The sequence below is a fragment of the Corylus avellana genome, chromosome ca4, assembly GCF_901000735.1.
Source record: "Corylus avellana chromosome ca4, CavTom2PMs-1.0".
Classification (NCBI taxonomy): domain Eukaryota; kingdom Viridiplantae; phylum Streptophyta; class Magnoliopsida; order Fagales; family Betulaceae; genus Corylus; species Corylus avellana.
The window spans coordinates 26,742,340-26,763,638 of NC_081544.1; the positions used below are offsets into that span (position 1 = coordinate 26,742,340).

A 21,299-nucleotide genomic window follows, 5' to 3' on the forward strand; every position below is an offset into this window, starting at 1 on the left:
TCTCACCCTCCTATTTTTCCTCTCTATTCTTCCTTCACATTCATGACTCGCCTTCTCGTCGTCCTCGTCTTGGACGGCGAGCAGGACCCACTTCTGCACCGCAATAACCCACATCAAAACAAACATCTTCCTCGTATTATTATTGGATCGATAGTGTAATCTGTTTCCCCCTTCTTCTTTTTTTGTTTTTTGTTTTTTTGTTTTTTTTTTTTCTTGTTTTTTTTACATTAATTCTGTGTTTCTACGACATAATCATGTCAAATATTTTAGCCCCATTCCAGTTATTGGAGCTTAACATAATATCGGCGCAAGACTTGGCCAATGTGTCGCGCTCCATGCGCACCTACGCGGTGGCGTGGGTGCACCCAGATCGGAAGCTCTCAACCCGGGTGGACACCCATGGCGACAACAACCCCACGTGGAACGACAAGTTCGTGTTCCGCGTCGACGAGGAATTTCTATACTCCGACACCTCAGCCGTGATGATCGAGATCTACGCGCTCCACTGGTTTAGGGACGTCCACGTGGGCACGGTCCGTGTCCTCGTGGGCAATCTCATCCCCGCCCCGCCGCGGTTCCGATCGCACCATCACGGCAACAACCAACCCCAGATAGGCATGCGGTTCGTGGCGCTCCAGGTGCGTAGGCCATCGGGGCGGCCACAGGGGATTCTCAACATCGGCGTGGCGGTGCTCGACAGCTCCATGCGCAGCATGCCTCTCTACTCGCACCTCAACGCCGTTGGATATCGCCACCTCATGGGCGAGGAGGACTCCGGCATTCAACACGGCACTACTGGCTCCAATCAGACACCTCTCTCCAAGCCCTCTCTCCGCCGCACCAAGAGCGACAACAGCTCCATGATTGGCTCGGAGCTTCGCGCCTCAGAACTCCGAGGGGGCACCAAGGGTAAAAACGGAAAATCCAGCTCGTTGGTCAACGCGTCCGAAGTGGGGCCCAGGAAGAAGAAGGGACGCTCCAAAGCGAGCTCGATGATCAGCGGTTCTGATGCCGGGAAGGCCAAAAGGTATGGCAAGAACAAGAAGGCCAGCTCGTTAATCAGCGGCTCGGAAATCTCCCGGGACCCACCGAGGAAGGGTAAAATTGGAAAACCAAGTTCCGCTATTAGCGTCTCGGAAGTTGCCGACGACCCCACTCCAAGGAAGGGCCAAAAAAACGGTCGTAACGGTAAGCCAAGTTCGGTACTGAGCGGCTCGGAGGTTGCGCCGCCGAAAAAGGTGGTGTTGAATGAAACACCCGTGATAGAAATCGACAACTGGTCGGAGTCCGAGGTGGAGAAACCGAAAGTGAAGCTGGAGAAAGCGGGTTTGAATTTGGATTTCGGGACCCCGAGAAAGGAGAGCACGCCCGTACATCACTCACGTTCGACACCCATGCACCCACGCACCACGCCAGTCCATCCTCGCTCCACGCCGGTCCACCATCGCTCCACGCCGGTCCACCATCGCTCCACGCCGGTTCATCCACGAGCCACGCCCATGCGCACAAAGTCCTTCCACAAATTCAACGGGCTGTTGGAGTATGGGACACCAAGAAGGTCGGGGGCGGCGGAATACGGAGCAACACCGGGGCGGAAGACGGCGATATTGACGGAGTCGGAGTTGGGGCCGTCACCTTCGGAGGTGGCAGCGGAGATGGCGAAGGCACCACGGGTGGACGAGGAGGGGAGTTCGGTGGTGGGCGGGTGGAGCCTGGATGAGAGCGTGGAGGGGCTGCAGTCGAAGCTCGAGCGGTGGCGGACGGAGCTCCCTCCCGTGTACGACCGCGGCGAGTTCTCGAGCATCCGGTCAAGCGAGAACAGGCGCGGGCGGCGCCACTCCGATAGTGGCAATGGCTTGTTCTCCTGCTTCAGCAACATATGTGGGTGTGAGTGCCAGATCGTTTGCGGTGGAGGAGGCCCCGGCGGGGGGAGCAAGAAAGGTGATAGTGGGCGGGTCCGCCGCTCTTCTTCAGCCGATGATGTCAGCTACATTTAAATCTCGGTCAGTCTCGTTGCGAAGAAACACAGCTTGGATTTTGTTAATGTGCGGTGAGGACTATGTACATGCACGGTGGGGACGACTCCATCTTATGAAGGATAAGACCGTTCATATTGGGGGTGAATGTGAGGGAATTGAGGTGGATTTGGTTAGGCCATTCTACGCTCTCTTTTTTATAATTTTTTTTTAAAAAAAATATATTTTTTGTCCTTGTGACCAATTTCTGTCTCATTTATTCCATGGGAGCACAGGAAAAACAAATACAAAAAAAAAAAAAAGGTGAAATGGAAATTTACTGATCTTGATGAACATTTTCATAATCGAATAATTAAATAAGGTGGTGTGTGGGTTTTGTTTTTTTTGCAGTGAACCCTTTTGTATTTTGGAAGAATATATTTGCATGGTGCTTGGACCTTTGTTTTCTTCATGTTGCCCACATAAAATACATATTGAGAATTTTGTTCACCATTTACAGAAACTGTTAAAATATTAATTAAATAATTAAATTAATTTTTTTTTTATAAGTTTAAGTTTTTAAGATAAATAGTAATTTAACATTGTATCATAGTGAAAGGTTTTAGGATCGAACCTTGACTCTGTCATCCCCATTTCAATTAAATATTTTACGTGTTGGAAAAAGAAGTTCGAACCCACACTTCTTCCTATAAGCTTAAATTTTTTAGATAACTGATAATTTAACAAAAACCACAAAAAACAAATTAAAGTGAAAGAATGCGTTTCTACAATTTTCCAAAATTCATATAGTAAGTACTGATTTCCAAGTTCCAACTATACTTGATCTTATTTCAATCTTTTCTTCAGAGGTTAAGGACTAAATTAAAGATGATGCATGAAAAAAAAAAAAAAAAATTTATTATTTTTTTTAAAAAAATAGACTTTGATCAAAATATTATATAGTTTCCCAAATATTTGGTATGAGACTAAGAAATTATTAAATGATTTTAGATATGTCTATTTCACTTCCAACGTTACAATTTATTTTAATTTATTTACACATGAACAACTTCCAAATTAAAGTTTTGACTACATGGTGCTTGATAAGAACTTCATACGAATAATGCTTCAATAGAAATAAGTCTTCTAGGTTAAATAGGTTTATCATGTTGGTTTTATGATCACAAAGCTTATAAGACTTTGACAACTGAAGAACTTTGAGAGGAATTAAACTCTTACAGCCTAAAGCCTCTAATTTGTTCCTAATTAATTAAGGTCAAACGATCTTATGTATTTTTAATTTTTAAACAATAATAAAAATAAATATAAGCAGGTTTTTATATATGATACATGATCATATGATATATATATACACGTCATAATGTTTAGCTTTCACTTATCTTACTGTGTGCTTTTGTGTTTTTTCATACTCAAATATTTTAAACAAACACACTTGGGATGAAAAATAAAAAACTAAAATTTCTTTTTAAATAAAAATGTCCCTTAGTGAAAACAGATAAATTTTAATTCATGTTAATAGACTCCAATCTACACCTAGAAAGGGGTTGAATAGGTGTTCACCAAAAATATACGGAAGTTAAAAATATTAAGCATGCAACAACTCATCAAATATGTATAAAAGCTGTAAATCAAATCGACACAGATATTTGGTTACGAAGATAAAACTTTTAGACAACTCTTTAAAAGTAAAACCTCCCTGAGAGAGCCAAACCCAATAAATCACTTACAACAGAATATCGAGAAATCGCACAATGTCAAAACTTACAAAGCCTTTTTGCAACTGATAACCCTCTTTACTAGACAAATGACCCACTTGTCCGCTATTGCAATAGTTATCCCAGAACCTCTGGAACATTTCTTCTATGTGATCTCCTTTACTAAAACTTTGATAGGCTTTGGTTGTTTTGGATATGGTTTAGATAGAGTATACCTAATGTTAAAGGAGTCAAGCTACTAGAAGTAATCAACTAGAGAAGAATAAATTGATGATGAAATATATTTGACTTAAATTAAACACCAAAATGAGATATATACCTAAAAATAGCCAAAATCACGTAATTTGAAAATATACTAATGGTTGATTTATAAGATGAGATGGATAAAATATGAGAAAAATATTAACACCAATCATTTTTTTTTTTCTTTAAAATTGTAGGGGATCCATTGAGAAATGCTGGGGGTCAATAAATTTCTCATATTTGGCTCATATTCTCTCTCAAATTTAATATATTAACCATTAGATTTGTGGGGTTCATCATTGACTTATGTGGGGCTCACATAAGTGCATAAATCTAATGGTTGATTTATAAGATGATATGGGTCAAATATGAGAAAAATATTGACTCCTAGCATTTCTCGAATCCTAATCCTTTCTGCTCTTGGTTTTTGGGTGACATACTCTAGATCTATTATGCACAATGACTTTTGAATTAATGTTTTAAATTTTTTTTCTTAATTAAATACATGAGATTTCTATTGAATAGAGGAAATTTATCCGATTCCCTTTGGAAATAGTTAGCAATACGTGAGAAGCTGCTTTCATTTAATTTATAGTAAGTTTCTTTACTTTGTTTTGTATCATTACTTTCTTAATGTTATAAGTCTAATATTTTTTCACTAAATTTTCTTGCTACATCAATATTTAAATTTATACATTAAAGTGTTATAGAAGATAATTTTTTCCCTTGCTTCCTACTTAAAAACATTTTTTTTTTCTTTCCTACCATTTTTAAAAACAACCCGTGCATTGCAAGGGTTACACGCTATATTGATGAAAAAAAATTAATGTGAAAACATGTTATGTTAGGTTTTGAGAAGCCATTTTATATAATTTTATGATTTTTAGGGGGTTGGACCATCATAGCCATAGGGATTATTTACAAAAAAAAAAAAAAAATGTGGCTAGCCTAGCTAGGAGCTTTTGGGTTTGAGCTTAAAAATTCATAAACTCTTCCTTTTTCATTAAAAAAATTATGTTCTAAGAGACCTTTTCTATATAATTTTCTTGAAAGAGCCTAATAATTAATTAATAAATCACCAAATGGATCATTTTTTTTTTCTTGGAGTAACTTGGGTTTGAGATTAAAAAGTTAAAATAAATTTGTTCGGGGGAGTGGGGTAGACCTTTATTATTATTATTTTTTGGTTAATTACCTTTCTAGTATTTAGGTTTTCACGTTTTTATTTTTTTCCACATAGGTTTCAATTTGTATCATAGATGGTATTTAATTTATGAGTAAATACCAGTTTAATACCTTCGTCACCATTCCATCAGTCAAACTAATGGATTGCCATGGGAGTGTGGTTTCGGCCACCCCTTACGGCCGGTCGGGGGACTTGGGGTGGTAACCACCCCCAAAGGCCAAAAAAGGGGTGGCCAAAACCACCCTCAAAGGCCTTGAGGCCACCTACTAGAGGTCATGGGAGTGGTCGAACCACCCCCAAATCGGCCTCATGGGGTGGCCGAAATCACCCCTATGGCAGTCCGTTAGTTTGGTTGATGAAATGGTGATGGAGATACTAAACAGGTATTTACCCATAAGTCAGGTACTATTTGGCATCTGTGATACAAATTGAAACCTAGGTGGAAAAAAATAAAATCGTAAAAGCCTAAGTACTAAAAAAAAGTAATTAACCTTTTTTTTTTGAATTTTTTAGAGAGTAGCTTGAGTTTGGGCTTAAAAAGCCCACGTAATACATTTGGTTTCCTACATGCCACTATGTCTTCGATTAATATGTACATACTTGGCCCATATTAACAATATTCTAAATAATGCTGCTGAGTTTTAACTTCTCTGATTGCGCATAACATTATCTCTAATTTGGGATGGAGATGAAGATCGGCCTTTTTACAAATGAAAGTTCAATTTTCTTTTTCTGAGAGACATATGGAGATTAATTTGGAAAATCTGAGCATAAAAAATAAAAACAAAAAGGACTGGCATGTTGGTGTGACACAGAAATTCGATAGAAGTTAAAAAAAAAAGAAAAGAAAAAAAGGCCAATTTATTGGCAAATTTTACTAATTCTGAATTGGGTGACTATTAGGCTATGTAAAGCCTGGTTTGTATCCAAGCCGGTTTGACGTTGAAAAATAGTTTTGGGCCGCTTTGGTGTTTTGACCCACTTAGGGGTCGTTGACTCGTTGTACTTGTTATTGTTTATATTTGCGTTCTTCTTATTTTTTAAATCTCACCGATGTATATATATATATATGATAGATTTCCTAATAGAGACAACCCAAAAAGGGAAAAATGATATATGGATTGTGATAAGAATGTTCTAATCAGAAATATGAAAAGCAAATCGAGATTGCCCCATATCCTTTACTCTAAGTTGAGTCATCAAAGTGTGAAGATTGGTTGGGTGGTGGATCTAATATTCGGTTAAATAAGTTTGAGTTCCTTTTGATCCTCTCTTATCCCAAACTTGGGTGCATCTACAAAAGACTGCTTTTGCAGATTACATTCCTGATCAGAGAGAGAGACACACACTTTATTGACTTTTTGGTAACACTACTTATAAATATATATATATATGTATAGATTCACTATGATAATAAAGCAAAACTTATATATATATATTTATTTCACCACAGTAGCCATGATATGACCGAATAATATTCCTTCCTTTTCACATAGATATTGATCATATATATATATATATATATATATCGCTAACGAATATATGTATAGTATAATTAATATTATCGATGTAATTATTATTTTTTATGATTATGGTATTTATTTATTATATAAGCATTATTATTATTATTATTTTTACAGAAATATTATTTATTTCTTAGGCACGTTGGAGGCGTGGATTGTGGACGAGGTAAAAGAAAGAACGAGGAAGGCGGTACTACAAATCTAATCTAATTATAGAGGAATATCCCGCCACCCTAGCTTTTGTGGGCTCAAGTGGAGGCACGTCCGTACCATCTCATCGGAGAGGGCTAGGCATCATGGGAACCCTATAATATGCTGCTGGCTGCTGCGCACTGTCTTTTAATTACTTTTGGGTCCATAAGGATCCCAACAACCACCCCCTACTCCTCTTCCCCTCCTTATTTCTCTCTCAATTTTTGCTTACTATTTATGAATATTTGGATTTTAGTTGGATAATGATTCACCTTAAATAATAAGATTCAAATAAAAGTTACTTACAAAAATATGACAATTCTTCCACTATAGTCTATACATATATATATATACACACACAGAATAATATCTTAAATATTGATTGAAGATATATATATATATATAGCTAGCCGACATTCTGATTTGTCAATCAATATAAAAATAATAAAAATTATTGACATAATCTCAAAAGAAAATATTAAGAAAGATATATATATATATATAGGGGTACCTTTGACTTAATCCTTTTACTTAGCACAAGGTCCAACAAAAATTGGTATGTTGAAGGAAAAGGAATTGGCGCGTGGAATGGTACTGGGAGGAGCAGGTTAAGGCCATCAGTGCCGAGCTGTCTCGGACTAAAAACCCTAATAATAAAAGAAAAGAAAAGAAAAGGTCACCCAGTCAGCCGCGTACCCTGTCGGCCTAGGTGGCGCTCAGAGAAAGGTTGGGATCACGTGACTGGTTCCACCTTGTCGGTTTGTCCTCTGGAGCGACAACCTTTTCACCTTTGGTTTTTGGTTGGAAGCCCCATTATCTCGTTTCACTTCTCGCGATAGTTTCAACTGCCTGACACAACTACTAAAAAAGGCAACAAATTGGAAACGAGATATTTCTTTCCTTTTGTAGCAATACTTTAAAATGACAACTAAACTCCAAATAGCTGAGGATATATATTCATATATATCTCATGTGTTTCACCTAATTTATAAATTACTTTATTTAGTTTGAAAAATAATTTATAGGTTCTTAGGTAGGCAAAAATAAAAAAAAGATATGTGTTTTTTTATTTTATTTATGTTTTTAAAAAATGACAAATAAGCTTTTTCACATCATTTTGAGGCTCCAACACACACTCATGACTCAACGTCAAATTAGATAAACCTAATTCCTTTATATCTCCTGTGCCGCCGTCGTCTTTATCTTCTCATACGATTCTTGCTGTCGTCTTCATCTTCCCAATGATTCTTGCCATCGTATTTATCTTCGTCTTCATGCCGTCGTTTTTATTTTCCCCATCGATTCTTGCGGTGGTCGTCTTCATCTTTCCCAAAAAAGATGACACAGAGAAGATGCTTCAATGCCCAAAAACAAATCCGAATTTCTAAAGAAAGACTACCCAAAAATGAACTAATCCAAAAACGCAGATGTCCAAAAATCTCAAAGTAACTCACAAATCGAAGATCACACCCATCAGAAGATGAAGACGACGACAAGAATCGTTGGGAAAGATGAAGACGACAGTGGCACATAAGATATAGAGGGATTTGGTTTATTTAATTTGACGTGGTGTGTGTATTGGAGCTTCAAAATGACGTGGAAAAGCTTATTTGTAATTTTTTAAAAGTATAAATAAAAAAAAAAACACGTGTCTTATTTTTATTGGGTGCGATGTCGCAATGTAACGGTTTCCATTAAGTCATTTAACGAAAAATTAGTTTAAGGAGTAAAATGTTATTTTGGCCTACCCTAGAGACTTATAAATTATTTTTTAAATCACAGAGACTAATTTTGCATTTATCCTTAAATAAAATACGGACAAAGTGTTTTTTCTTTAATTGAGTTTATTAAATTAACATATGGATTTTACGTTAATTTTGTCGTTAAAAAAGAAAAAGAAAAAGAAAAAAGGAAAAAGTAACGAAGCTTCGATGAAGTGGAGAGTGTTGAATGGAGAATTAATGGTGTAAGGGCCCAAAGCAAAACAGGCCCGTAACATCTCCCTGCTTTGACTGAAATTCCTTTTGCACCAAAAAGAAAATGGAAGCTAAGCACAGGCCATTTTCTCAAAAATAAAAAAGGAAAAAGCTATAAGTGAAAGTCACAATCACAAAAAGCAAGTAACTTTTATATGGTACCTATTCACTTCTTTCTTTTTTTCGGTTTTTTTTTTGGACATGTTGACATGTTGTTATTATCATAATCAAGGTTTCCATATGAGTAAATCAATAGTTTAAATTTTCTTTATTATTATTATTATTATTATTATTATTTTAGCTTTTTAACGGCAAAATGAGGATGAGATCTTGCCGAATAAAGCCCTAGTGGTAAGATTATAGGGTATCTTTAACTTTATCCTCTTTCTAATAGGCATTCTTTTGTCTATGATTCAAGAGGCAAAAAAGTAAAAAAGAAATCAACCAAGCAAAATGGTTTGTGGATCTACTTCTTTTATGCTTTTTCTCAGTCTATGCACTCACAAAGATAAACGAGAAATGCCAGTTTGCATTCTCTCACCATTCTTCCAACATACTCAGCTCATGGTCACGCTCAATCTACTTTGATTTTAATTTTTAATTTTTAATTAAAATTGGTCATTGGGTGGATTGAACTTGCTACGTCAGTTAAGTATGATGAGAAAATACTAGAAAAATGCAAAATAACATTTATCAGGATAAACACATCATTGTATAATACTATTCCACTTTTCATATGCTAATACTTATAAGGACTAATTACATTTTTAGTACTTAGGTTTTAATTCATATCACAGATAATATATGACTTATGGGTAAATACTAATTTAGTACTTGTGTCACAATTTAGCAAGCTAAACTAACTGACTGCTATGGGGGCGGTTTTGGCCACCCGCTACAGCTCGTCTGGAGGTGGCTGAACCACTCCTAAGGCCCTTGGAGGTGCTTCAGTCACCCCAATGGCCGAAACCACTCCCAAAGGCCTTGTGGGTGACCGAGCCACCCCTAGACTGGCTGCAGAGGGTGGTTGAAACCACCCTTATTGCAGTCCAATAGTTTGGCTGATGGAATTATGATGGAGGTACTAAACTGGTATTTACCAATAAGTCAGGTACCATCTATGATACGAATTAAAACTTAAGTGTGAAAAAAATAAAAATGTGAAAACCTAGGTACTAAAAAAGTAATCGACCCTAGTTATAAAATGTTAAAAATAAATCTCTAGTGATCTATAAGCTTAAATACAAGCAGCAATAGTATCATGCTGCTGTATCTTGCAACCAAAATCCATAAATTGGGATTTGAGTGTGCAGAGTGTGCACCTGAATGAGCTATGATGTCTATTTGTGAAATATATGTAGGGATTGTTTAATTTTTGTAGCAATATAATTAGCAAGAAAATTCTCAGCCACTTCTTCGATCTTCTTGTTATGTGTTGCTATGTTAAGGCACATTAATTTGTATGAAAGCGAAAAATTTATTAAATCACTAGTTATTTAAAAAAAAATTAAACTTACAAAAAATATGAATTTAATAATTTAATTAATATTCTAATATCCATTCACTTATGTGTAAATGAGGTTTAACACGCAAAATATTCAATTAAGAATTTAATAATTTAATTAATATTATAATATCCATCCACTTATGTGTAAATGAGGTTTAACACGCAAAATATTCAATTAAAATGAGAGTTGAATTACAAAGATATTGTTCAAACAGAAGATCAGATATGTACTGGAATTTCCTCCGATCTGATGCACCTTTTGGGTATGAAAAATAAAATATTGGTATAAACTGTAAAGACGGGTATCATATACCTTTTCCTTTGGGGTAATTAGTGGGTATCCTGTACCCATTCAACGTATGTTAATTAGTTTAATGTAAAATAATTTTGGACCACCATTATAAAGTGTATGATACAAATTCCAGTATTGTGATACCCATTAAGGGTACGGGCTTTATTAATGCATTTTTAATTTTTTTTGGTTTATTTTGAAAAACAAAAAGTTTTGATATAACGAAAGCATCCTCATCTAGCTAGCCAAAATAACCCAAATGCTATTTTGGCTAACCAGATGCTAAAATGGCACCCAAATGAACTATATCCGGTTCAAATGCTGAAACATTTGATGAGTTGCTAACCATTCACTCACTAAATGGGGAAGAAAAAAAAAAAAAAGGAAATTAAAATTTCTTTAACATTAATTACTCTCCTTTCATAATTTTTTTTAATTAAAGTAAAAAAAAAAAAATTTATGGGGAAACTTTACTTACCCCCCACAAACTTTCACGCCTTTTGCAGACACTTCTTATTATTCAAAATCTCTCATTTTAGTGTATCCAATTTTTATTTCCTTTCACTTTGCCTATTCCGTTAGGATTTTCTGTTAAATCCTAACGGATGAGTATGAAATTACTAAAATACTCTTATTTTTTATTAAAAATAATTTTTAAAAAATTTTGGAATTTTGGAATTTTAGGGGTAAATTTGGGATTTTTAAAAATTTTAGAAATATAAAGGTCTTTTATACATTTGACCATTTGATTTAACTGTAATTCCTAACGGAAGAGGAGTAACTGAAAGCAAATCAAAAGTTCGATACACCGAAGTAAGAAATTTTAGACATTAAAAGAGTGTTTGCAAAAAATACGTAAGTTTATAAAATAAATAGAGTTTTCCCTTAATTTATTGAGTCGAATATAAATGCTCGGACTACTTAGAGTAGTGAGTAATGGCAACAATTAAATATGGGAACAGTGCAAAGGATTATGAAGACAGAGCCTGAGCAATGCAAGGATTTTAGAGAACAAAAGTGTAGGAATAGGAAGGCAGGATTGAAGGGTTTGTGAAATGGGACTATTCTTTTTGCTTTATTTTTGTTCCTTTCTTTCCTAAACAATCAATTGATTAGACCATCTGTGCCAGACAATTTGTTCTGATGTGGTCCCCAGGGGGATAATTAGTAATCATAAACATGGTTTTATGAATAATTAATAATGAATATGTTTTCCTGCTCTAGAAAAAAACATTTAACCTTTTCTAGCAGCCCCACCGCCCACTGCCAATGCATCTCTTTAAGGTCTCAACTTTCTAAAACAAGTTAAGGTGCCGTTTGTCTTCTAAATAGTAGACAGCACATAGGAACAAAGACAAGTAAATATTATAATAATGTTTTTTTTTTCTTCTTCTTTTTAAAAAGACTTTAACCTATAAACCCACCTAGGCTCAGATTAAAGGTAGTGCTACTCTTCATTCGAGTAATATAATTGTCATATTAGTGTGGCTTGTAGGTGCTGATATTAATTTTTATTAATTCCTTGATGCTTCCATTAGACCAGGATTCTCTCCCGTTGAAAAAAAAAAAATCGGAAAAGAATCCGTTAGTTATAATACGTTTAACTACTCGGTTTATTTTCGGTTCCTTTCGATTGGAAAAGATTCTGATTCGTTCTTACATATCTTGCCCTTTTAAGTTTAAATCTTTACCTTGTTAAGCAAGATATAGCTAATAAATTAAAATCACACCTCTAATTGGTGTTAGTTTGTGAGACAGTTTTGTTATCTTCTTTGGTTTTTCTTTTTGGATGAAATTTCTGACTTTAAGTACCATTTTTTTTTTAAAAAAAAAAAAAAAGAAAAAAAAGAGAGAAATTTGCTCAATTTAGAGAAAACAAAAATCTAGAAAGAAATGGGGTTGTGACAGTCTACCTTTTTCTTATTATTTTTTAATATAACAGAAGTAGTATCCATTTTTCTTTTTGACGTTTTGGCCTATGACTAGAATTTCAAACCAGCAACCAATATGACATCTCAAGAGAACTTTACTATCTACTGCCTGCTTTTGTAGTGTACTCAAAGTAAGTAGTAGTTTCTCTCAGAATTGATAATTTTTTACACGATTTACGAATTTGATACGAACTCAATACAAATTAAGTAAATTAAAGTTGAAAGTCTAATCTATTTAATTAAATGTATTGAGTTAAGATTGACATATAAATTCGACACGAATCTAACATAAAATTAATTATTTAAGGTTAAGATGTATAATCGGCTTGACTAAATAAATTAAGTTATAATTGATAGATGTAATATTATACCTATGTTTTAATGGGATATGAATCTAAAACGCAAATAAGAATTTTCAACCTTATTTCTGAAATGACCAAAGACAAGTTCCAACTCCTAGCATCATTAATCATCATAGTAGGGCTTTAAAAATGAAAATATAGAGAACATCATAATGGAAAGACTTTTGTTTCACTTCCAACCTTTATCATATCAAATCAAGGGCATTTTAACCATCTTTGTTGTTTTCTTCTTTCTGCAAAGCATCGTGCCACTCAAATGGCCAAAAACCGTGAAGATAATATATTTTTTAGTTAGAATTTCAAGAACCAAATTGGATTTGCTGATGCTGATACTCTGTTCCCATCTCTATCTCTCCAGAGCAATTTATTATCCTTTTTCTCTACACTGTTGAAACAGAGAAAATCAGATTCTCAAAGAGATATGAATCATGTCAAGAAAAATTGAGGTTGGGGTGGTGAGAGTGAGAGTGCAAGGCGCACTACCAGACACATGGGCCCCATCATCATCACTCCCTCCACCACCTCCCCCTTCAACCTACCCTCATTCCCTTTTCCTTCTTGCTTGCCTTTTGCTGCCCCTATACTCTGCTTTCACCCCCTCATTACTCCAAATCCTAGCATTCCGTTCTCTAAAAAAACTGAGCTTTCTTAAACTTTTTTTTTTTTTCTTTACCTCTGCTGAAAACTTGACGCCCTCCTTCTCTTTCTCTCTCTATTGCTCTAATGGATGGTACTCTTGGTTTACTCGGCGGTGGAGGTGGCGGCGGTTCTTCTGGGGCCTCCACGAATGAGTCCACCGTGTCAAAGGTGGAGGTAGTGGAGCAAGATTTTGTGGGCATGTCCTCTGAGGCATCCTCGTACCCGGCCGAGGCTGAGCTGGAGCTGGGTCTTGGTCTGAGCCTAGGTGGTGGTGGTGTGAAGGCTAAGCCTTGCACGTGGGGTGAGCGTGGGCGTATCTTGACTGCCAAGGACTTTCCTTCTGTGGTCTCTCATGGTTCCTCTGTTCCTTCTCGGTTCACAGACAGAGCTACTGCTGCTTCTGTTGGTCCTGTTTCTGGGACCAAGAGAGCTGCTGACTCTGTTTCTCAGGAGGGTGGATCTCCTACCGGTGTCAGGTTAGATAATCTTCTATCTTTTATGTTCCTCTGTCCTTTCGCTTTCCAATTCTAGAAAATGATTTCCGTAACATTCAGTCAGCCAGGTGGATGTTTCTCTGGTCCCAAGTAATGGTGCCAAGCACTGCGATAAAATCAAAATTCAATTTGCAAAAATAAAAGTGGGGTTTTGGGTTCTCATGTGGAGTCTTCCTCCTTTGGATAGACTGACTTATATTTTTCCTTGTTTATTTTGTTTACTATTTAGTCATCGTGCCTTTGTTTTTCCTGCATAGCTTATCTCCTACGCCTGTTTTGTAATTTTAGTTAATAATCACTTAATGGACTATGTGCTTTTTTTTTTTTTTTTTTTTTTTGTATATGCTCTTTTTACATTGATTTTTTTTCCTCTGTTATTGATATTTGAATTGAGCTGATAATGCTTCGAACAATAAGCTTTTTGTTTTTTTGTTAAATATTTTATTTTCCTTATGAGTGCCAACTCGTCTGCAAATTTCTGCTATTTTACTCTGTTCAAAGTAATTGCTTGGTTGCTGCTGTGAGAAACAAGTTATAACTGATCGTTGTTTGTGTTCTTCTTCAATCTATTCGCTGATGTTATGAATCATTTGTCATGGTTTGCTTCATGAAAGCAGTCAGGTTGTGGGATGGCCACCCATAAGGGCTTATAGGATGAACAGCTTAGTTAATCAAGCAAAGAGTCAGAGGGCTGAAGAAGATAAATCCAGGGATGCTTCAAAGAAGAAAATTTATTCCAAGACTGATCCTGCTGCTAAAGAAAAATGTCATCTTGGGTTTGTGAAAGTGAATATGGATGGAGTTCCAATCGGAAGGAAGGTTGATTTGAATGCTCATTCTTGCTATGAGACATTAGCCCAAATGCTGGAGGACATGTTCTTTAGGTCCACCACAGCTGTCAGTTCAATTGGTTAGTTCTCTTTCTCTTCTGCATGTATAGAAAATGACATGATCATTAAGGGGTTAATTATGGATGGATACCATATATTTATTTACTTGTTTTCTTGTGTAATTAGGGTCAAGTGGAGAGAAGGAACAATCACAAAAGGCCTCTGGCTATAAGCTTTTGGATGGTTCATCTGAATTTGTGCTCACTTATGAAGATAAAGAGGGAGACTGGATGCTTGTGGGAGATGTTCCATGGGGGTATGCAATTTAGTGTTACAATTTTAAATCACAAAAAAAATAAAAATTAAAAAGGGAGTGAGGAAAAAGGGAAATGGGCACACACATAAAGTGTAAGTGAGCCTAGCCCCTCTTGATGGTCCTAGCCATTATTGGACCATATTACTAGGTGGCCTATTTGAGCGTGTCATGCCCCATGACTCATTGATTAATGATTAGTAACAATCTTGGATGACCAAAAGAAGATACAGCTGATTATTTAGCTCCCTGGCCTCACCATCCCAATAAGAAAGGAAAGAACAATGTTACATACTATACCTTTCATCCCACTGGAGGACTCATGTGGTGGTATTCATCATTACAGTGGGACGGGGGTGTAGTAATTAGCATTTTTTGAAAGAAAAAAAAAAAAAAGAGGAAATAATTTTCCCAGTTCAACCTTTTTTTTTGGTTAATTTATTTTATGTGATGTTTACAGAATGTCTTATTTTCTGTTGTATTCAGGATGTTCCTTACCTCTGTGAAACGGCTTCGAATCATGAGAACCTCTGAGGCTAATGGACTTGGTATTTAAATTTACAGTTTTCATTCTTGCTTCTGGCATTCAAATTTTTGGGTCTATTTCTTTTCCCCTGCTTTCTAATTCTAGATAACATATATTTCCAGGTCCAAGATTTCAAGAAAGGAATGACAGACAAAGATGCAAGCCCATATGAATATCTCAGCTCTCTGTTCATTTTCATATTTGGAAAGATGAAACCCCACAGTTTGACAACACAAGTTAAAGGAAAGTAGAAAAGTTGATGAGACAGAGTGTTCTGCGAAGATTGTTCTTCCATGGCTTTAATCCTGCTTCCTTTTTTTTTTTTGGTTATACTCGACCATTCTCCCTGGTTCTTGCTGCTTTTTTGTTCTTGTAGGCCATTTTGATTTTAGTTTTTACAGTCTCTTATATAGTACTACCATACTGGCCTGCCTACTTGGCCGATTGCTGCTTCACAGTATTGTAAATATGGGAGTACTTGATATCTAGAGTGTTGAGCTTGCTGCAATCTAGTGGTCTCAGTTTTTTACTTGGTGATAACAGAAAAAACTTGTGTGGTTTTGATTTTTGAAATATGTTGTTGTGTTGGTTGGCCTTGTTTTTTTATATGTTCCAAAGAGTGTTTTGAAATTCTTTTGTTCCTGCTTTGACATAATTTGCTTAGTTTATTTCTTCATAGCTGAAATCAACCTGTTTAAATTATGCCAAGCTTCCATGCAGCACAGCTTTGCATTACAAATGTCATGGTTTTAATGTAAATCACTGCAACAAAAATGTGATTAGCACCATTCTCCCAGAATATTAATGGTCATCGACTTAGCTGTATGTAATTATGATTCTAGTAGCTGTTTTTGTACTTCTTTTGTCTACACGATTTATGAATAATCTAATACAAATTCAATACAAAATTAGCGGATTAGGGTTGAAGAGTTTAACTCGTTTAATTAAATGAGTTAAGTTAAAGTTGATTTATATAATTTTATATTTATCACTTGACACAACTCAAATTTGACACGTGAATATGAATTGTTACCGTATAATCCTAATTTCAAATTCAAACTTTTATTTATTTCAAACTGATTTAAATTTTGTACCTGCAGTTTTTAAATTGATTATGTAAGAGATTGATAGTAAGTGAGAAATAGTGGATGAGAGTCATTTGCTTAATGGCATTGCCCTAGTTACACTTAATCAAAGATTACTGATCCCTGGTTTTATGTAATCAACAATAAGCTATCTGCAACTTTTGCTTCACATGATTCTCAACATTTCACTTGTCTTGTTTTTGCAATTGCAGAACACCAAACCCCCCATATGCAAACCTTCATCAATCTAAAAGATTATGCCATCATGTTAGAAATTTGATAGTAAATCTTTCATGAAGTTTTATTCAATTTATTTTATTTTTGGCAGAAAGGCTCCAATGCTATAGGCGATTATGAAACACAGAGAAAGACAAAAAAAAGGAAAAAAGAAAGAAAAAAAAGAAGACAATCTTGGTTACTAAGATTATGCCATGATGTTAAATTTGACTGCAGAAGACAACCAATTGATGGCTTGAGAGTATAGCTTTTTTCTTTAAATAATTACCATATTTTTAATTGATTAGGGGACAACTGTATTCTACAGGGTACCAAAGTTGTGTGATTAGTAAAAGACCCATGCGAGGCTGATCTGTTCAGCTTTCTTTCATCTGTTCCCTATACTTTCTTGCTGGTTTCCATTTGATTTCTTTCAAAGAGAAAGCAAAAGACTTGTGTTGTTAAGCTTATTTATTTTATATGCCTTTTTAACTTTTCCTTAATTTGGCTTAGGATATAGTGACCCACTACTTAAAGCTCCATTACAACTTTAATGGAGACCTTACAAATGTACCCTCTAGTGGAACACCAATGATGGACATGGAACCCCAACAGCTGGAAAGCTTTTTATGTTGTTTTTATGGTTCCACACAAATCCTAGGAACCCCTTATTTGAGAGAGGAAATTTATTCAGGCCGAAAAAGAGGGATAGTTACATGACCCATAAAGTAACTACTGACTAAATATTTTCTGTTTGTGCCAAGCATCCAAAGATCAGGAAAACTTGCTAGTTTGTGCCCTTCACTGTCAAGTGCACTTGGAGGACAATCAAGCAGCAAAAGGTAGATTGTGGTATTTTTTTTTTTTTTTTTTCATAGTGAGAAAATGTGAAAAATGAAAAATTACAAGAAAATAAAAAACAAAGGTAATATAGCCACCTGTAAAGTAGCTGAAAATTGGTCAAATAAATTACTCAGCCCAAAGGAATAATTGGGGCTGCCATAAATGGTGGTAAGCGTAGACAGGGTTCTGTAAACGAAACAATCTACAGAATAGTAGGGGATAGGAAGGGGCATAACCATTTTGAGACCCTTCAACCTTATTCAGATCCTTAATTCAGAGGACGCAGATAGGGTATAACTTTTGAAATACCCATTAACCCTACTCGGGGATTGTATAATTTAGATCATAAATATGCCTCTTTGAAAATGTCTGATGACGTTCAACTTGGGGGTGGCAAATTTGAATGTTTGTTAGATTCAGATCATATATATATATATAAGACTATAAATGTCAATCATAACTTGATCCATTTAATTAAATGAGTTAGACCTCTTAACTTTAATGTACTAATTTCATATTGGATTCGTGTTTAAATTTACAGGTTGTGCCAAAAATTGCTAGCCTAAATGTCACGTATCAAATTCGGATCGTATCAATGCATGAATATAAAACTATACAAGTCGACCCTAATTCAATCCATTTAATTAGGCAAGTCAGACCCTTCATTCCAAACCAACAAATTTCACGATGATTTGTGTTAGATATGCGAGTCGTGTCAAAAGTTACCGGCCCTAAGTTTGGTATTTAGAAGAAAGCCCTGCTACTTTTCTGCACATCCTCACATCAAAATAAGAATCACACAGGTTCCACCGTTAAGACAGCTTGGGGCGAGCAATTTAAGGTTTTCCTATAATTTGGCCAGAGAATAAGAGAAATATAAACCAAACAAGTTCCAATACATGGAAAAATCATATACAATGATGAGTCTTGTCAACAGCGATTGTCATGACATTCATCTCCCCTTATTCCTTGGTTTCTTTGATGGGTCGTTCCAGCACTACTGCCCTAAGAAACAAAGTTTATTGCAGAGGCTACAACTCACTTAAAAGCTATTTATTAGCACTAAAAGATCCTAATAATCATAAAACACAACAGCTTCAAGCATCCGTACAGCAAGATCCATTATTTGACCTCCAGTGATGGGGTACAAAGTAACCAACATATTTATGATATTTATAGCCTACAGCAAGAACTCCCTTGGATCGGTAACATAGCCTGTCAAAGCAGATGCTGCTGCAGTATATGGAGAAGCAAGATATATCTGGCCTTCTTTATGTCCCATTCGGCCTGGGAAGTTTCTGTTTGTGGTTGACACACAGACCTGCAAATACCATCCCTCACAGTCATATGAAATTCATAGAAATTATAGTCATTATGAGAAATCTATTAAAAACACAATGGGGTAGTCGAGATACACAATAATTACAAATAAACTCATGCATAAACAAAACCAATTAATATGTACATAGTTTCTCTGCACCTTCACTCCTCATCTTTGATGGGTGTAAATAACCCCAACAGTCATTTCACCCCAATGCCAATCAAAATCAGCATTCGAAGTTAGGATTCCCAACAACTCTCGTTCCAGATAAATTAAAGAACCATTTACACCTTACAATGTCAGCCATCACACCAAAATATATATATATATATTGATGACAGGAAACGCCCTCAAGCCCTTCTAAATAATTCAAAAATTGAAGTGTCACTGCTGAGCAATTGCTCCGATAAACCCTTTGTTCTTCTTGAGACAGAAAATAAATGTCGACCAAACAATTACTGTCAATCTCATGTAAAGATTAATCTTCTACAGGGACCCACAAAGGTCAGGCATCATTCTCACCCATTTGAATACGTTGACATGCAATGCAATGATCTATGAGTTCCAGCACAGGGAGAACATGTACTACAATATTACTATACAGCACAATAATGTTGAGAGTCGCCCTCACAGTTCTAACCAGTCAAAACATGGTAATCACCCTATTGGCATCATTACAAGCATAATGTAAACTTCTCAGGAAACATTACTGGGGTTAACATTATGAACTGGAAAGAACAACAAAAGCATTTCAGTTCTCATGAAACATGTATTACATTCAGAATCTCATCCCAGATAAGCTCTGGAGTTTCTTTGCACATTGTGGCGATGACCATTAGGACTGGGCCATGGGCAAGTCATTTTATTCCAATTTAGTATTTCTATTGATTTTTTATTGAGATTTTAGCTGGAAATATGGATCTACTTTCAGAAAACAAATAAATAAAGAGTTAGTTATACTCAACATCCAATCATGCTGTCTAGAAGGTGCAAAGAAAGGAAAAGAAAAACTTGCCATAGATTCATTCATGCGTCCATAAGTGTCTCTAGGGCCACCCAAACAAGCACCACAACCAGGACTTGCCGGTGTGTCACAACCAGCTTCTTCAAATATCTGGGAGCAAGTCTTGCCACCAGATCCTGGTACTTCAAGACTATATACATCCATCCAAACCTGTAAAGTTAATCATATGGATGCTTAACATTTCATTTACCATTACATTCTTCCTATGATTATTTTCTATTTATCTGAACCATGATTTAGATTTACAGACCTTTTGGGTTGCAGGGACGAGGAATGTGGGAACTTTCACCTTTTTGCCCTGCAGAAAAATCAATTACATCTTTTTAGCTTAATACCGCAAAGAGAGAAAAATAATCTTAGCAAGCAGAAACAATGGCGCTGGGAAATCAAATGAATTACAATAAAATAAGTAACTCAGAAAAAAGGGGCATAGTTACTCTATTAACACTATCAGAAAGTCAAAGACTCCTTAATGAACAAAACACAACAGCATACCTAAATCTCAGTTTGATTGCTCAATAAAGTAAATAATGCTGAAAGATCAAAATAAAATACAAGAACAAAGTATGCAAATTAAGGCATTGTGCCATACAGAAGAAATTAAGATACATGTTTTGTGAGCAAAATACATCCCTAATGCTCATGAATTATATTATACTACTCATATGAGGCAGACGGTTAGAGATTTTTCTCATGATTCATAACAAATGGATAAAGACCAACCAAGTCAGCCACCAGCAATCAAAATTTCCAACAACTCAACCAAGAAGTAAAAAAAAGGAAAAAAGAAAGAAAGAAGAGATTAAAAAAGAACATTATATTTAGACTTTAATCCATGCCAGCATATAAGTAGAAAAGAATTGTCCAACATATACAACAAAGATATATGGGTTCTTACTGAAGCTAGGAAAACTTTGGCTGCAGCCATAAAGTCCTCCGTTTTTCCTCCTGTACAAGAACCGATATATACTCTGTCAATTTTCACATCTTTGCATTCTCTTGCTAAAGCCCGATTATCAGGAGAATAAGGCTGCAAAGATATATAGACATCATTAATCATTCAAAAGGCAAATCTAGCAATCTGTCAAGAACTAAAACAGAGACA

At 35.8% G+C, this 21,299-nt stretch overlaps 3 protein-coding genes across 3 annotated transcripts; 2 read left to right on the top strand and 1 right to left on the bottom strand.

Annotated features, from left to right (window-relative positions):
* The first annotated feature begins 254 nt into the window (after nt 1–254).
* On the top strand, nt 255–2,126 carry LOC132180044 (uncharacterized). Its single transcript, XM_059592890.1, has one exon. It carries the CDS (start codon nt 255–257, stop codon nt 1,995–1,997), a length of 1,743 nt encoding a protein of 580 aa, XP_059448873.1. The 3' UTR covers nt 1,998–2,126.
* Nucleotides 2,127–13,212: 11,086 nt separating this feature from the next.
* LOC132177743 (auxin-responsive protein IAA13-like) lies at nt 13,213–16,234 on the top strand. The gene is made up of 5 exons (XM_059590184.1): nt 13,213–14,018; nt 14,654–14,946; nt 15,053–15,182; nt 15,666–15,727; nt 15,828–16,234. Exons 1-5 carry the CDS (start codon nt 13,627–13,629, stop codon nt 15,875–15,877), a joined length of 927 nt encoding a protein of 308 aa, XP_059446167.1. The 5' UTR covers nt 13,213–13,626; the 3' UTR covers nt 15,878–16,234.
* Nucleotides 16,235–18,726: 2,492 nt separating this feature from the next.
* LOC132178312 (3-isopropylmalate dehydratase large subunit, chloroplastic-like) lies at nt 18,727–21,254 on the bottom strand. The gene is made up of 4 exons (XM_059590759.1): nt 21,093–21,254; nt 20,445–20,492; nt 20,186–20,344; nt 18,727–19,170 (listed from the first exon to the last, which is right to left on the bottom strand). Exons 1-4 carry the CDS (start codon nt 21,252–21,254, stop codon nt 19,030–19,032), a joined length of 510 nt encoding a protein of 169 aa, XP_059446742.1. The 3' UTR covers nt 18,727–19,029.
* Nucleotides 21,255–21,299: the final 45 nt, after the last annotated feature.

Excerpts from the sequence above, each read along its gene's own strand:
- LOC132180044 (XM_059592890.1), top strand. The coding sequence starts at position 255 with ATGTCAAATATTTTAGCCCCATTCCAGTTATTGGAGCTTAACATAATA.
- LOC132177743 (XM_059590184.1), top strand. The coding sequence starts at position 13,627 with ATGGATGGTACTCTTGGTTTACTCGGCGGTGGAGGTGGCGGCGGTTCT. Across the intron at positions 14,019-14,653 it reads GGATCTCCTACCGGTGTCAG|TCAGGTTGTGGGATGGCCAC; the intron begins GTTAGATAATCT and ends TCATGAAAGCAG. Across the intron at positions 15,183-15,665 it reads GTGGGAGATGTTCCATGGGG|GATGTTCCTTACCTCTGTGA; the intron begins GTATGCAATTTA and ends TGTTGTATTCAG.
- LOC132178312 (XM_059590759.1), bottom strand. The coding sequence starts at position 21,254 with ATGATTAATGATGTCTATATATCTTTGCAGCCTTATTCTCCTGATAAT. Across the intron at positions 20,345-20,444 it reads TCGTCCCTGCAACCCAAAAG|GTTTGGATGGATGTATATAG; the intron begins GTCTGTAAATCT and ends TTAACTTTACAG. Across the intron at positions 19,171-20,185 it reads GACGCATGAATGAATCTATG|GTCTGTGTGTCAACCACAAA; the intron begins GCAAGTTTTTCT and ends TGGTATTTGCAG.